The sequence below is a fragment of the Equus quagga genome, chromosome 5 (genome assembly GCF_021613505.1).
Source record: "Equus quagga isolate Etosha38 chromosome 5, UCLA_HA_Equagga_1.0, whole genome shotgun sequence".
Lineage (NCBI taxonomy): Eukaryota > Metazoa > Chordata > Mammalia > Perissodactyla > Equidae > Equus > Equus quagga.
The window spans coordinates 27,690,241-27,703,359 of record NC_060271.1 but is presented as its reverse complement, the minus strand read 5'-3'; the positions used below and the strand labels follow the sequence as shown (position 1 = coordinate 27,703,359).

Genomic DNA, 13,119 nt, shown 5'->3' with positions numbered 1-13,119 from the left:
CAGTGTGATGCCAGTAGGAGGCAGGGCCTTTGGGAAGTGATTAGGATTAGATGAGGTCACGAGGGAGGTGCCCTCATGAATGGATCAGTGTTCTTATAAGAATCCTGAGAGAGTTTGCTTTGCTCTGCTCTTCACTGTGTGAGGATACAAGAAATCGGCAATCTGCAGCTCAAAAGACGGCTCTCAGCAGAACCCAACCACACCAGCACCCTGATCCCAGACTGCCAGCCTCCAGCACTGTGAAAAAGAAACTTCTGTGGTTTATAAGCCACCCAGTTTATGGTATTTTGTTCTGGCAGCTCGAGCTGACTAAGACACATCTATACATAAAGAAAATACATGATTCTTCCCTTCCAGATGTTTACAGTCTATCCAAGGAGATGAGACATGCATAAAATATATTCAGTAAGACCGAATGTGCTTGCTCAAATGAGAGATTTAAAATATAATAATAATACCTACCGTGTATTGATTGCTTACAATAAGCCAGGCACTATGCTAAGTGTTTCATAAACAGCTCATTTTATTTTTGCAACCTCTGTTTTAGAAAGTACTGTTTTTATCTCTATTTTACAAAAAAGGAAGCTGAGGCTGAGAGAGGGGAAGTGAATTGCCCAAGGTTGCACAGCTGGGTAGTGGCAGAGGACAGAAGTGAGCCCCATTCTAAGCTCCAGGCCTCCCATCCTTATCAGAGAAACCCACCCCTATAACTCCTAGGCCTTGTCCAAGTTTTACCATATTGTTCACTCATTTCCTGTCTTCCTTTTTTTAAAAAAATTTAATCTTACTTCAAAATGCCAGCTAAAATTTGGGTAAATAATATGGTACCTCAAAAGACCGATAATTCACTGGACTTTCCATTCTGAAGTTAGTGTCTGTATAGGAAAAGAGAAGCCCAGCAATTTGACAACCTCCTCCAATCATTACAGCACTAAAAGCTTGTCACTCTGCCCAAAATTGTGAATCACCAGGCTGATCAGGAGACACATCCTAAGCCCCGGGGTATATGCAGCTCTAATAACTGTCAGAGTCCTGTGCAAACTCCAGTCCTTAGCCATCTTCTCTTCCCATGCTATACACTCTTTCAGGGTGATCTTATTTACTCTCATGCTTTCAGCTACCATCTAGGAGGCTCTGACTCTGAAATTTCTACCTCCAGCCTAGCTCTCTCTCCCCTGAACCCTGGCTCGGCACCGTCACTTGGGTGTTTCATAAACACCTCATGCTCAATATATTTAGTACACATGAACTCATCTTTCCTGCTTCCCCCACACTGCTTTGTATTTCCTAGCTCGGAAAAACGCACTACCATGGTCACCTAAGGTAAAAATCTAGACAATCGTGACTCCCTCTCTCTGTCTTTACCTCTGGCTAATCATCAAAGCATTCTCTTTAATATTTTTTAAATCTGTTTTTTCTCCAAAAATTCTCTCTCAGCTGGAGTCATGCCAAAGCTCCTAACTGGTCTTCTTTCTCCAGGCCCTCCTTCCCCAAGCTTTTCTCCACATTGTAACCAGTGCTCTTTGTATTTATTTATTTATTTATTTTGTGAGGAAGATTGGCCCTGAGCTAACATCTGTGCCCATCTTCCTTATTCCCATCTTCTTCTATTGTGTATATGGGACTCCACCACAGCATGGTTTGATGAGCAGCTTGGAGGTCTGCACTGGGATCCAAACCTGCAAACCCTGGGCTGCCAAAGCCAAGTGTGCGAACCTAATCACTATACCACCAGGCCAGCCCTACCAGTGCTTTTTTTTGTGGTGAGGAAGACCGACCCTTAGCTAACATCTGTTGCCAATCTTCCCCTTTTTTTTTTTTCTCCCCAAAGCCCCAGTACATAGTTGTACATCCTAGTTATAAGTCATTCTAGTTCTTCTGTGTGGGACACTGCTACAGCAAGGCCTGATGAGCAGTGTGTGGTCTGCACCCAGGATCCAAACCAGTGAACCCCAGGCTACTGAAGCAGAGCACACAAACGTAACCTCTCAGCCACAGGGCTGGCCCCACCAGTGCTCTTTTTAAAGTGCACATCTGTTCTTGGGTCTGGCACACAAAGTCCTGCAGGATCTGGGTCTTATCCCTTCTCTGTACTCATTTCTTACCCTTCCTAACCTCAGATTCTATATCCTAATTCTACGAAACTCAATGTCCTTTTGTACATGCTGTTCTCAATACCTGGGATTCCCTTTCCTTCCTTCTTTATCTGGCTAACATCTGCTGATCCTTCAAGTTATTTGTGGCATTAATAACTTTTTCCAGGACTCCTCTGATGCCCCCATGATGGATAAGTATCCTGCTCACTTCCCGAGCAGTTGAGCAGTTTATATCTCATTATCCTATTGAATCAAATCACAGGGTACTATCTCCTTAATTTACTCTCTGATTCCCACAACTTGCCTATAAACTCTTCTGAGGGCACAAACAGAATCAAGTCAACAGCTTACAGAATGTCTAGAACACAAAGACTTTCAAGAAATGTTCAATTAAAAAAAAAGAAGAACGGGAGGCAGTGTAGGTTATAGCAGGGAAACTATAACTTGAAAACACAGTATAATTAAGAGGGTGGGTGCTGAAGTCAGCCGCTTAGATTGGTATCCCAGCCTCTCCACTCCCTTGAATATTATTTAACATCTCATTGCCTAAATTTCCCCATCTGTAAAACTACAGTAACAAGTGTACGTGGCTCATAGGGCTGCTGTGGGAATCAAATTTTAAAATTTAATATTTTGTTGATGAAGGATTTTTTGCACTAAATTTGTAAAATATTGCATTAAAATATTACTCATTTCAGTCACTGAGATTTTTTTATGTCGCCATATTTTTCGCTCCAGGAGAGTGCCTCATTCACCTCACTCTTGTTCCCACTTAGTCTGCACCTTATATGCCTGACACAAGAAGAGAGTTTAACAAATATTTGTTGTATTCACTTGTCTCCCTATATTTTTTAATTGGAGTAAAATATACTCAGTAAAGTGGACAAATATTAAGTGTATTACTGAGTTCCGTAACTGTTCAGAATATTATGCTAAGCACTAAAGGGTCTTTCCTTTTAACCCTCAGGGACCCAAAAAAAGAAGTCTTTTCTAACAGTCTCTCCTCTTTTTTTTCTGCAGTTCCCATTCCCAGGCTCTCTTTTCCCCTGCCAGCCCAAGAGATTTCCTAAAAAAAAAAAAACATCTCCAGGTCGTCGAACTTGAAAAAAAATAAAATGTTTTCCTGGAGTACGGCCCATGACGTCAAGCGTCTGTCGGCCCCGTTGCTCGCAGAAAGACGCTGCAAACGAAGCCGCCCTCCTGCACACTGCGGCAACGCCTCTTGCGCACGCGCTTCTGGTTGCCAGCGCCAAAGAGGGCGATTTCATGCCCTCTCGGCACCCTTACGTTGCGGGGCGGCGGTGTAGAAGTTTGCGCGACGTCGGCTTCTTGCCGGAAGTGGGAAGAGGAGAAGGCGGTGTGCTTGTGTTTCCCAGGGGGCATTAATTTTAGGACTGGGAGCTTATTGAAGCTCAAAAGCTCCGAGGTGCTTGGGTGGATATAATTCTCCATTTTGCGAGAAGAGACTAGAGCGCGCGCGGAGGTGTGTTTCTCATGTAAGTGGTGGGCACGTGTCCTCGATCCTGGCTTAGGAAGACCTAAAACATCTTAAAAGAATTTGGCGCTTCCGTCTAGCTCGCTTTAAAAGGCATTTTCAGAGAGGCGGAACGCCTAGCTTTTAGTCTGGTCCAAGCTCTGCCACCGACTTGCTGTGTGTCCTTGGGCCCCTCCCCGAGTCTCGATATCCTCATCGATAAATTTGAAGGGTAGACAAAGTCCCTTCAGTCACCTTTCAGTTCCTCTGAATGTTATTGCATGTCGATTGTGTCACCTGAGCCACAAAGCCGTGGGAGTTAAATATCGTTGACCCCATCTTATATGGAAGATAGTGAGAGATTTGATGACTTTCTCAAGATTGCACTTTTTTCAAGAGAACTTTTAGAAGTTTCAGACCTTGAGATTAGCAGGTTATGCTGTAACTCCATGACCAGTTCTCCTTTGTATATTTCGGTATGATCAGTTCCTGAAACTGGCCATATAGCAGTTACACAGAAAGTTTTGAATGGATGAGTAAATCTTTTGATGTTAAGGCCAATGACACAAGCACATCTGATGTCTCTTCACTTTGTTGTATTAACAAGTGTAACTCTTCTTCAGGTAGATCCTCTGCTTTACTTGACTGAGGACTCTGAATCCAGTTGTACTGTCTTCAACTTAATCAGACACCATGGAGGCACCTCCAGTCACCATGATGCCTGTCACCGGGGGCACCATTAACATGATGGAGTACCTGCTTCAGGGTAAGTGAACCAAGGGGCTTGGATTACCTGTTTTTCGTCTTTTCTATTCAGCTTCTGTGGAGATGAGAGGCAGTTATACAAAGGCAGCCTGCATAGCTTCTAGCACCCAACAGACAACAACTTAACCATTAAACACGAATACCCCCAACCCCTCCCCCCAGCCCTTGGCAACCACTTTGCCACTTTCTGTTTCTGATTTTGACTATTTTAGATACCTTATGTGAGTGGAATCGTACAGTATTTGTCTTTTTATGGCTGGCTTATATCACTTAGCATAATGTCCTCAAGGTTCATCCATATTGTAGCATGTAGCAGGCTCCCCTTTTGAAAGGCTGAATAACATTCCGTTGTATGTGCATACCACATTTTCGTTATGTATTCATCTGTCAGTGGGCAGTGGGTTGATTCTACCTCTTGGTTATTGGGAATAGTGCTACAGTGAACATGGGTGTGCAAATATCTCTTCAAGATCCCGCCTTGGACTCTTTTGGACATATACCCAAAAGTGAGTTACTGGATCATGTGGTAATTCTGTGATATTATTATTAGCTCCAACGTATAGATCAGGAAGAGGTAAAGTAACTTGCCTAGATGAAAAAACTCGAAACCCAGAGAGGACAATGATTTTCAAAAGGTCATATAATGTTTAGTGGAAGAGTTTAGACTTTAATTCAGATTATTCATTCAGGAACTCAGTATGAACAAAATAGGGTTATTAATTTTCACTCCTCAAGCTGCCTGTCCTCGTCTTTCCCATCTCAGAATGAAATGAAATGAAATGAAAGTGCCACTGTCATTCACCAGTTGCTTGAGCCAAGCATTCAGGAGTCAGACTCCATTTTTTACTTTACTCCCAGATCCAGTCCCTCTCTAAGTACCATTCATTTTACTCCCAAAATATATTTTCAACGTCTTTTCTCCACCTGCAGTACCACACCTTGGTTTATCATCCCTTGCCTGAATTACTTTACTAATCTGTTACTCATGACATTGCTTCCATTTTTGATCATCTGTCTCTTCTCACACAACAGCTAGTCATCTTTTTAAAAAATTGTTTTATTATTAAAAAATTTAAACTTAAAATAGAGACTAATATAGTGAACACTCCATATCCATCATCTAGACTTACCAATTTCTATCATTTTGCCATATCTGCTTCATCTTTTTTCTTTTGTTGTTTTGAAGAAAATTTCAGACCTCAGAACATTTTATCCCTAAACACTTCAGGATACATCTCTTAAAAAAAGGATATTTTCCTTCATAACCCCAATGCTTCATTATTATCTAAAAAAATGAATAATACTTTGTGTGTGTGTGTGTCTGTGAGGAAGATTGGCCCTGAGCTAACATCTATTGCCAGTCTTTCTCTTTTTGCTTGAGGAAGATTGTCGCTGAGCTAACATCTGTGCCGATCTTCGTCTATTTCATGTGGGATGCTGCCACAGCTTGAAGAGCGGTGCTAGGTCTGTGCCTATGATCTGAACTTGCAAACCCCCGGCCGACGAAACAGAGCACACGAACTTAACCACTATACCACCAGACCGGCCCCAATAGCACTTTTTTTTTTCCTTCTTATCCCCAAAGTCCCCCAGTACATAGTTGTGTATTCTAGTTGTGGGTCCTTCTAGTTGTGGCATGTGGGACGCTGCCTCAGCATGGCCTGATGAGCGGTGCCATGTCCGCGCCCAGGATCCGAACCGGTGAAACCCTGGGCCCTGAAGCGGAGCATGCGAACTTAACCAGTTGGCCATGGGGCCGGCCCTTACATTTTTAATATCATCTAATATCTAGTCCATATTCAAAAGTTTCCTCCCAGTTGTTGCAAAAATGCTTTGTAACTAGGATCCAATCAAGCTTCATATGTTACATTTGATAATTGTATCTCTTAAGTCTCTTTTTTTTTTTCCTGAAGTCTGTTTTAAATTGGACCAGTCTCCCCTCGTCTCTGCTTTTTTTCCTCTCCCCATGACCATGTCTTATTGAAGAGTCCATACCAGTTTTTCTGGAATGATCTTTTTAAAAATGTAAATCCAGTCCTGTCTTTCCCCGTTGCTTGGAGAATAAAGTGTGGAGCTAATAGCTGCCCGATGACCTTAGAATAAAATATAACCTTTACCACAGACTATACAAGGCCTGCATGCTTTGGCCCATGTCAAATCCTCCTTGCGTTCCCATCTTCCATTGTGCTCACTACCCTTCAGCCACACTGATAGCCTTTCATTTCCTTGAATTCCCCAGGCCCTTTTCCTGCCTCCGTGCTTTTGCACTTGATGATCTCTCTGCCTCAGCACTTTTTTCCAGCTCTTCACATAACTCTCTGGTTTTCCTCCTTCAGGTCTCAGCTTAGTTGTCATCCCTCTCAAGAGACCTTCTGTGACTCCTACAACCCCTCCAAGAGGCCTCCTCTTCTCCACCCCCACCAATTGCTTTCTGTCCCATCTCCCTTTTATTGTCTTGTATTTCTGTCTCTTTACTTATTTATTTTTGTTTCCTCTACTAAACTGTAATCTCCATGAGAGCAGGGCCCCCTGCTTTGTAGCAGAGTGCCTGGCACAGCACGCAGTAAATATATGTTGAATGAACCAACACTTACAAAGCTCCTCAAGTGTTTGAGGAATGAATAAACACATGTCTGCCACTGCCCTGAACGCAGGATACAATAGTGAGCTGTTCCTCGCTCCCCTGATCTTCTATCCTGTGATTACTGGGACCTGAGCTGTTGCTTTTCCTGCAGTGCTACCCCTTACCAAAAATTTAGTCATTTAAGTCCCACTATCAATTTTTGCCATAGTGACAATGATATACTCTTATTTACTTTAACAGATTTATTCAATAAATATTTGAATATGTTCCTAGCAGTGGAGGAAAAAAGATGACAAAAAAAATCAATACATAATTGATATATTGAAAGATGACTAAAAAATCAAGGTGATAATGCTAAAGAATAATAAAGCAGGAAAGTGGAAAGAGATTGGACGGAGATACGCTATTTTATTTAGGGTGATCAGACAAGACCTCTATGATAAAGTGACACTTGAGCAAAGATCTGAAGAAGGCGATAGGGTGAGACATGTAGATATCTGAGAGAGGGGACTGAGGGAAGGGGCTCTGAAGAGAAATAACTTGTCAGATAATTGACATTTTCTGGAAATAGCAAGAAGATCACTGTGGCTGAAGAGAGTGATCTAGAGGGATAGTGGAAGGAAATGATGTTGGATGGGTAGCAGAGATCACAATATTTGGAGCCTTGTAGACAGTTTGGGGCCTGAATGACATGGGAAGCCATTGGAGGATTCCAAGCAGAGGAGTGTCATTATCTGCCTTATATTCTGAAAAGACCACTTGGCTGTTGCGTGGAGAAGAGAGGAAGGCAAGGGTAGAAGCAGGTATTGAAATGAAGGAAACTTGGACTCGTTGGAAGCGATTGAGGGAGTGAGAAGTGGTTGGATTCTGCATATATTTTAAAAATATGGATTGTATGTAGGATGTGAGAGAAAGAAGGGAGTCGAGGATGATTCCATAGTTTTTGGTGTGGGAAACTGGAAGCAGAGAGTTGTCGTTTACTGTGATGGGGAAGACTGCAGGAGGAATAAGATTGTGGCAGAAAAATCAACAGTTTGAAACCGAACACGTTAAGATGAAGATGTCTGTTAGGCATCCAAGTGGAGAAGTTGAGTAGACAGTTGGATGTATGCATCTGTGGTTCATGAGATATAAATGTGGGAGTCCTCAGGGCATAAATGATATTAAAGCCATAGGACTGAATTAGGTCACCTAGAGAGGAAGAGATGGTTGATAGAGAAGAGGACCAGGACTGAGTCCTAGGGTGTTCCACTATTTAGAGAAGATGAGCAAGAACCAGCAAAGAAGACATAAAAGGACTGGTCAGCGAGTTAGGTGAAGAACTGAGAGTTGTGTCCGAGAGGCCAAAGGAAGAATAGATTTCAAAGTGGGCATAATCTATAATAATGTCAAATGCTGCCGGGAGGTTGAATAAGGTGAGAACAAAGATTAGTATATTTCTATGAAATATTAGTATATTTCTATGAAGCAGTTCATTCTCTTTTACTTAAATATATTACATAAAAATGAAATGTTATGGGGCTGGCATGGAGGTCCAGTGGTGAAGTTTGCGCACTCTGCTGTGGCAGCCTCGGGTTTGCTGGTTTGTATCCCAGGCACGGACCTATGCACCGCTTATCAAGCCATGCTGTGGCAGGCGTCCCACATATAAAGTAGAGTAAGATGGGCACAGATGTTAGCTCAGGGCTAATCTTCCTCAGCAAAAAGAGGAGGATTGGCAGTAGATGTTAGCTCAGGGCTAATCTTCCTCAAAAAAAAAAAAAAATGAAATGTTATATTTCCTTTATAAATGGAAAACTTTTGTTTGCTGGAAATAGAAGATAATTTTTTTTTCCTGAGGAAGATTCGCCCTGAGCTAACATCTGTTGCCAATCTTCCTCTTTTTTGTTGAGGAAGATTCACCCTAAACTAACATCTGTTGCAAATCTTCCTCTTTTTTTTTTTCGCATTTGAGCCACTGCCACAGCATGGCCACTGACGAGTGGCGTAGGTCTGCGCCTGGAAACCAAACCCGAGCCACCAAAGCGGAGCATGCTGAACTTAATCACTAGGCCACCAGGGCTGGCCCTAGGAGATAATTTTTAAAATAAATGACAATAAAACAGTATTATTATTCTAGATAGATACTGTGGCCTGTTAAAGGCTCTGAGCCCAAAGCCTGCTGGAGATTGGCATTGTTAGAGAAGGCCTAAAGACTTCGTAGTACCAAATAAGGCAATGCAAAACATTGAAAAGGGATTAATTTTCTCATAATGTTATTCAGTACCCTGGCAGGATGACCCCTCTAAAATCTCACACATTAGGCTTTATAAAACACTGCACTAAAATGTTTTGGTTTTTCGTTTAAGTTTTTTCTATCTTTTACTAATTCCATTACCCAAAGTGAAAGATGAGACTCAATAGTGCTTTTTCGTTCTTCAGGAAGTGTTTTAGATCACAGCTTGGAAAGCCTTATCCACCGCCTTCGTGGTTTGTGTGACAACATGGAACCTGAGACCTTCCTTGACCATGAGATGGTGTTCCTCCTTAAGGGCCAGCAGGCCAGTCCATTTGTTCTGAGGGCCCGGCGCTCTATGGATAGGGCAGGGGCACCCTGGCATTTGCGCTACCTGGGACAGCCAGAAATGGGAGACAAGAATCGTCATGCCCTGGTGCGAAACTGTGTGGACATTGCAACATCTGAGAACCTCACAGACTTCCTGATGGAAATGGGCTTCCGCATGGACCATGAGTTTGTCGCCAAGGGACACTTGTTCCGGAAGGGCATCATGAAGATTATGGTGTACAAGATCTTCCGCATCCTGGTGCCAGGGAACACAGAGAGCACTGAAGCCTTGTCACTCTCCTATCTTGTGGAACTAAGTGTTGTTGCACCAGCTGGGCAGGACATGGTCTCTGATGACATGAGGAACTTTGCCGAGCAGCTGAAACCTCTGGTTCACCTAGAGAAAATAGACCCCAAAAGGCTTATGTGACTAAGACAGTCTGTCCACCATTGGGGCCTGTCCTCACTTGTTACAAAAAGTAAGATGTTATAAATGCCCCATTTCACCACTGCCAGCCAGGCATTCTTCCCTCAGGAAGGAGGACAGTGAGAACTTGGTTGGTTCCTTGCGCTGTTTTACTCATGTGGCAGGTTCACTTTTGTGACAGCCTTTCTAAATTAAAGGCTCGGGATAACATGGAGAATGTGTCTGATCCCTGTGCATTAAGAGGGGAAACTGGAATAAATTAGTTTTTGGAAAGAAAAATCTCTTAATTGTTTAGCCGTTTGCGTATAAGGTTTGTGAAATAGAGACTGGGAGCTTGTATTGTGTGGTAATAAAGGCTATGAAGAGAAATGTCTGTAACTGATTCTGTATTACCTGCTAATTTGGGGTGAATTCACTACCAGTTGGAGCAAAAAAATGAGTTTTTAGTTTTAATTTTGATAAAGATGATAGTTTTTATCTTACATCAAAGTAGCACATCTGTTATTGAAAAATTTTTAAATACAAAAATAAAAAAACTCTGTAATCCTATTATTCAAAGAGATGTACTATTTCTATTTTGTTTTTGTTTTGTTTTTTTTAAACTTTGTTCATAACCTTTTTCTCTTGTATCTGTGTGCTATTCTTCTTTTAAGATTTTATTTATTTTTTTATTTTTATTTTTTTCCTTCTCCCCAAAGCCCCCTAGTACATAGTTGTATGTTTTAGTTGTGAGTCCTTCTAGTTGTGGCATGGGGGACGCCGTCTCAGCATGGCTTGATGAGTGGTGCTAGGTCCGCAACCAGGATCTGAACTGGCGAAACCCTGGGCCATGGAAGTGGAGCGCTCGAACTTAACCACTGGGCCACAGGGCCAGCCCCTACTATTTCTATTTTGGTATATATCCTTCTAGTTGTTAGTTTTGTAAATTTATATATTAATGAGCTATATTTATTTTATAAAAATATTCTGTATATACTGGTTTGTAAACTCCTTTTTTGTTATCATTAACATCTTTCCAAGACATTAGCCTACAGTGTCCTTCAGTAAAAAAACGAAAACAAACAAAAAAACCCATTTATTGAGTTCTTATTATGTGTCAGGGCTATCCTAAGTGCTTTAGGCATGTCAATTAATTTAATCTTCACAACAGACCCCTTTCATAAATAGGGAAACTGAGGTCCAGAGAGATTAATTAGCTTTCTCTAGGCTTTTCAGCTACTAATCAGCAGACCTGTTATTTAAATATTGGTAATTATAATTGCTATTTGTATCCCATCATATGGATTTTCCATAACTTAATTGATACCCCTGCTTTTAGATTTTTAATTTGATCCCAACTTTTTGCTTTTATAGACGATCTGTAATGCTAGTGCTTTTAATTAAATCTTTGTTGACATCTATGATTATTCTTTAGGATAAATTCTAGGGAACTGCTGAGTCAAAGAGTGTGCACTGTTTTAAGACTTCCGCCATGCATTGCCAAATGCCTTCCAGAAATGTCCCAGTTTTCACTCCCACCAGCTGTAAATGAGATTTCCAACATTGTTGCCAAAACTAGGTATGATGAAAACATTTTTTTTCCCATTTGATGATAAATGGTGACGTTTTAATTTTCATTTACAAAATATTCATTGCGGGGGCCGGCCCCCTGGCTGAGTGGGTAAGTTTGTGTGCTCTCCTTCGGCGGCGCAGGGGATCCTGGTTCAGATCCTGGGTGCAGACATGGCACCACTTATCAAGCCATGCTGAGGCAATGTCCCACATGCCACAACTAGAAGGATCTACAACTATGTGCTGGGGGTATTTGGGGAGAAAAAGCAGGAAAAAAAAGATTGGCAACAGTTGTTAGCTCAGGTGCCAATCTCAAAAAAAATAGTGAGGTTTAAGTTTTTTATATATTGACATTTTTATGTGAATTTCTTCATTGATCCGCTTTTATATAATTTTTCCCATTTATCGTTTGACTTTTAATGGATTTTTAAAAAATAGCAGTTGTTAGTGGGATAAACATTGATCATTTTAATAGTTGTAGAGTTTTGTGGGGGGGGGTTTGGTGAGGAAGATTGGCCTTCAGCTAACATCTGTTGCCAATTTTCCTCTTTTCTCTTGAGGAAGATTGTCCCTGAGCTAACATCTGTGCCAGTCTTCCTCTATTTTGTACATGGGATGCCACCACCCTGTGGCTTGGTGAGCTGCGTGTAGGTCCGTGCCCAGGATCTGAACCCGTGAACCATGGGCCAAGGAAGCAGAGCATGTGAACTTAACCACTACACCACCCGGCCGACCCCCTCATTTCTTTTTTTTTTTTTTTTTTTAAGATTTTATTTGTTTCCTTTTTCTCCCCAAAGCCCACCAGTACATAGTTGTATATTCTTCGTTGTGGGTCCTTCTAGTTGTGGTATGTGGGACGCTGCCTCAGCGTGGTTTGGTGAGTAGTGCCATGTCCGCGCCCAGGATTCCAACCAACGAAACACTGGGCCGCCTGCAGCGGAGTGCGAGAACATAACCACTTGGCCGCAGGGCTGGCCCCTTGAGCCTTTTTCTAATGTGCTTTTTTGTATAAGAAGTTGTATAGATGTCTTAATATATGAAACTAAGGCCTCTATATCCTTCGCCTATTTTTCTATTTGATTTCTTGTCTTGTTGATTTGTAGGAATTCTTCATATATTCTAGACATTAATCCTTTGTTTGTTTTAAACACTGCAAATACCTTCTCCCAGTATCCACTTATATCCTTTGCCTATTTTTTCTACTTGATTTCCTGTTGTATTAGTTTTTAAGAATTATGTGTATATTCTAGACATGATTCATTGTTTGTTTTAAAAATTTCAAATACCTTCTCCTGGTATGTCACCTTCCTCTTAACTTTGTCTGTGATGTCATTAATTAAGCAGGTGTCTTAAATTTTGACCTTATGATTTGGAGTCTTGATTAGGAACTCTTTACCCCTAGGTGACATAGATTTTCCTAAATTTTCTAATATTGGTCTTATAGTTTTAACTTTCACATTTAGGTCTTTAATCCATCTGGAGTCCACCTTTAACAGTCTCCAGTAAAAATCCAGCTTTTTTCTCCATATGGTGAATTTGTTTTTCTATCACCATCTGAAAAACGATCTTTCCAGTGCTTTGTGATGCCACCTTTATCACGAGGTTCCCACGTACATCCTTTATCTTTGAGCTCTCCATTCTATCTCACTGGTTTTTTTCCTTGTTTCAGTGGCAGCG

General features: G+C 41.5%; 1 protein-coding gene across 2 annotated transcripts; it reads left to right on the top strand.

Annotated features, from left to right (window-relative positions):
* Positions 1-3,399: 3,399 nt before the first annotated feature.
* Positions 3,400-10,440, top strand: MED18 (mediator complex subunit 18). 2 transcript variants are annotated; one of them, XM_046660187.1, is made up of 3 exons: positions 3,400-3,579; positions 4,194-4,336; positions 9,341-10,440. In XM_046660187.1, the coding sequence occupies exons 2-3, from the start codon at positions 4,264-4,266 to the stop codon at positions 9,892-9,894; spliced, it is 627 nt and encodes a 208-aa protein (XP_046516143.1). In that variant the 5' UTR covers positions 3,400-3,579; positions 4,194-4,263; the 3' UTR covers positions 9,895-10,440. The 2 variants fall into 2 exon arrangements, with proteins under 2 accessions (XP_046516143.1, XP_046516142.1); XM_046660186.1 differs by having other exon boundaries at positions 3,401-3,592.
* Positions 10,441-13,119: the final 2,679 nt, after the last annotated feature.

What these genes read in the sequence shown, in the direction of transcription:
- MED18 (XM_046660187.1), top strand. Translation starts at nt 4,264, where the DNA reads ATGGAGGCACCTCCAGTCACCATGATGCCTGTCACCGGGGGCACCATT. An exon ending in GATGGAGTACCTGCTTCAGG is followed by an intron (nt 4,337 to 9,340) that starts GTAAGTGAACCA and finishes TTCGTTCTTCAG; the next exon opens with GAAGTGTTTTAGATCACAGC.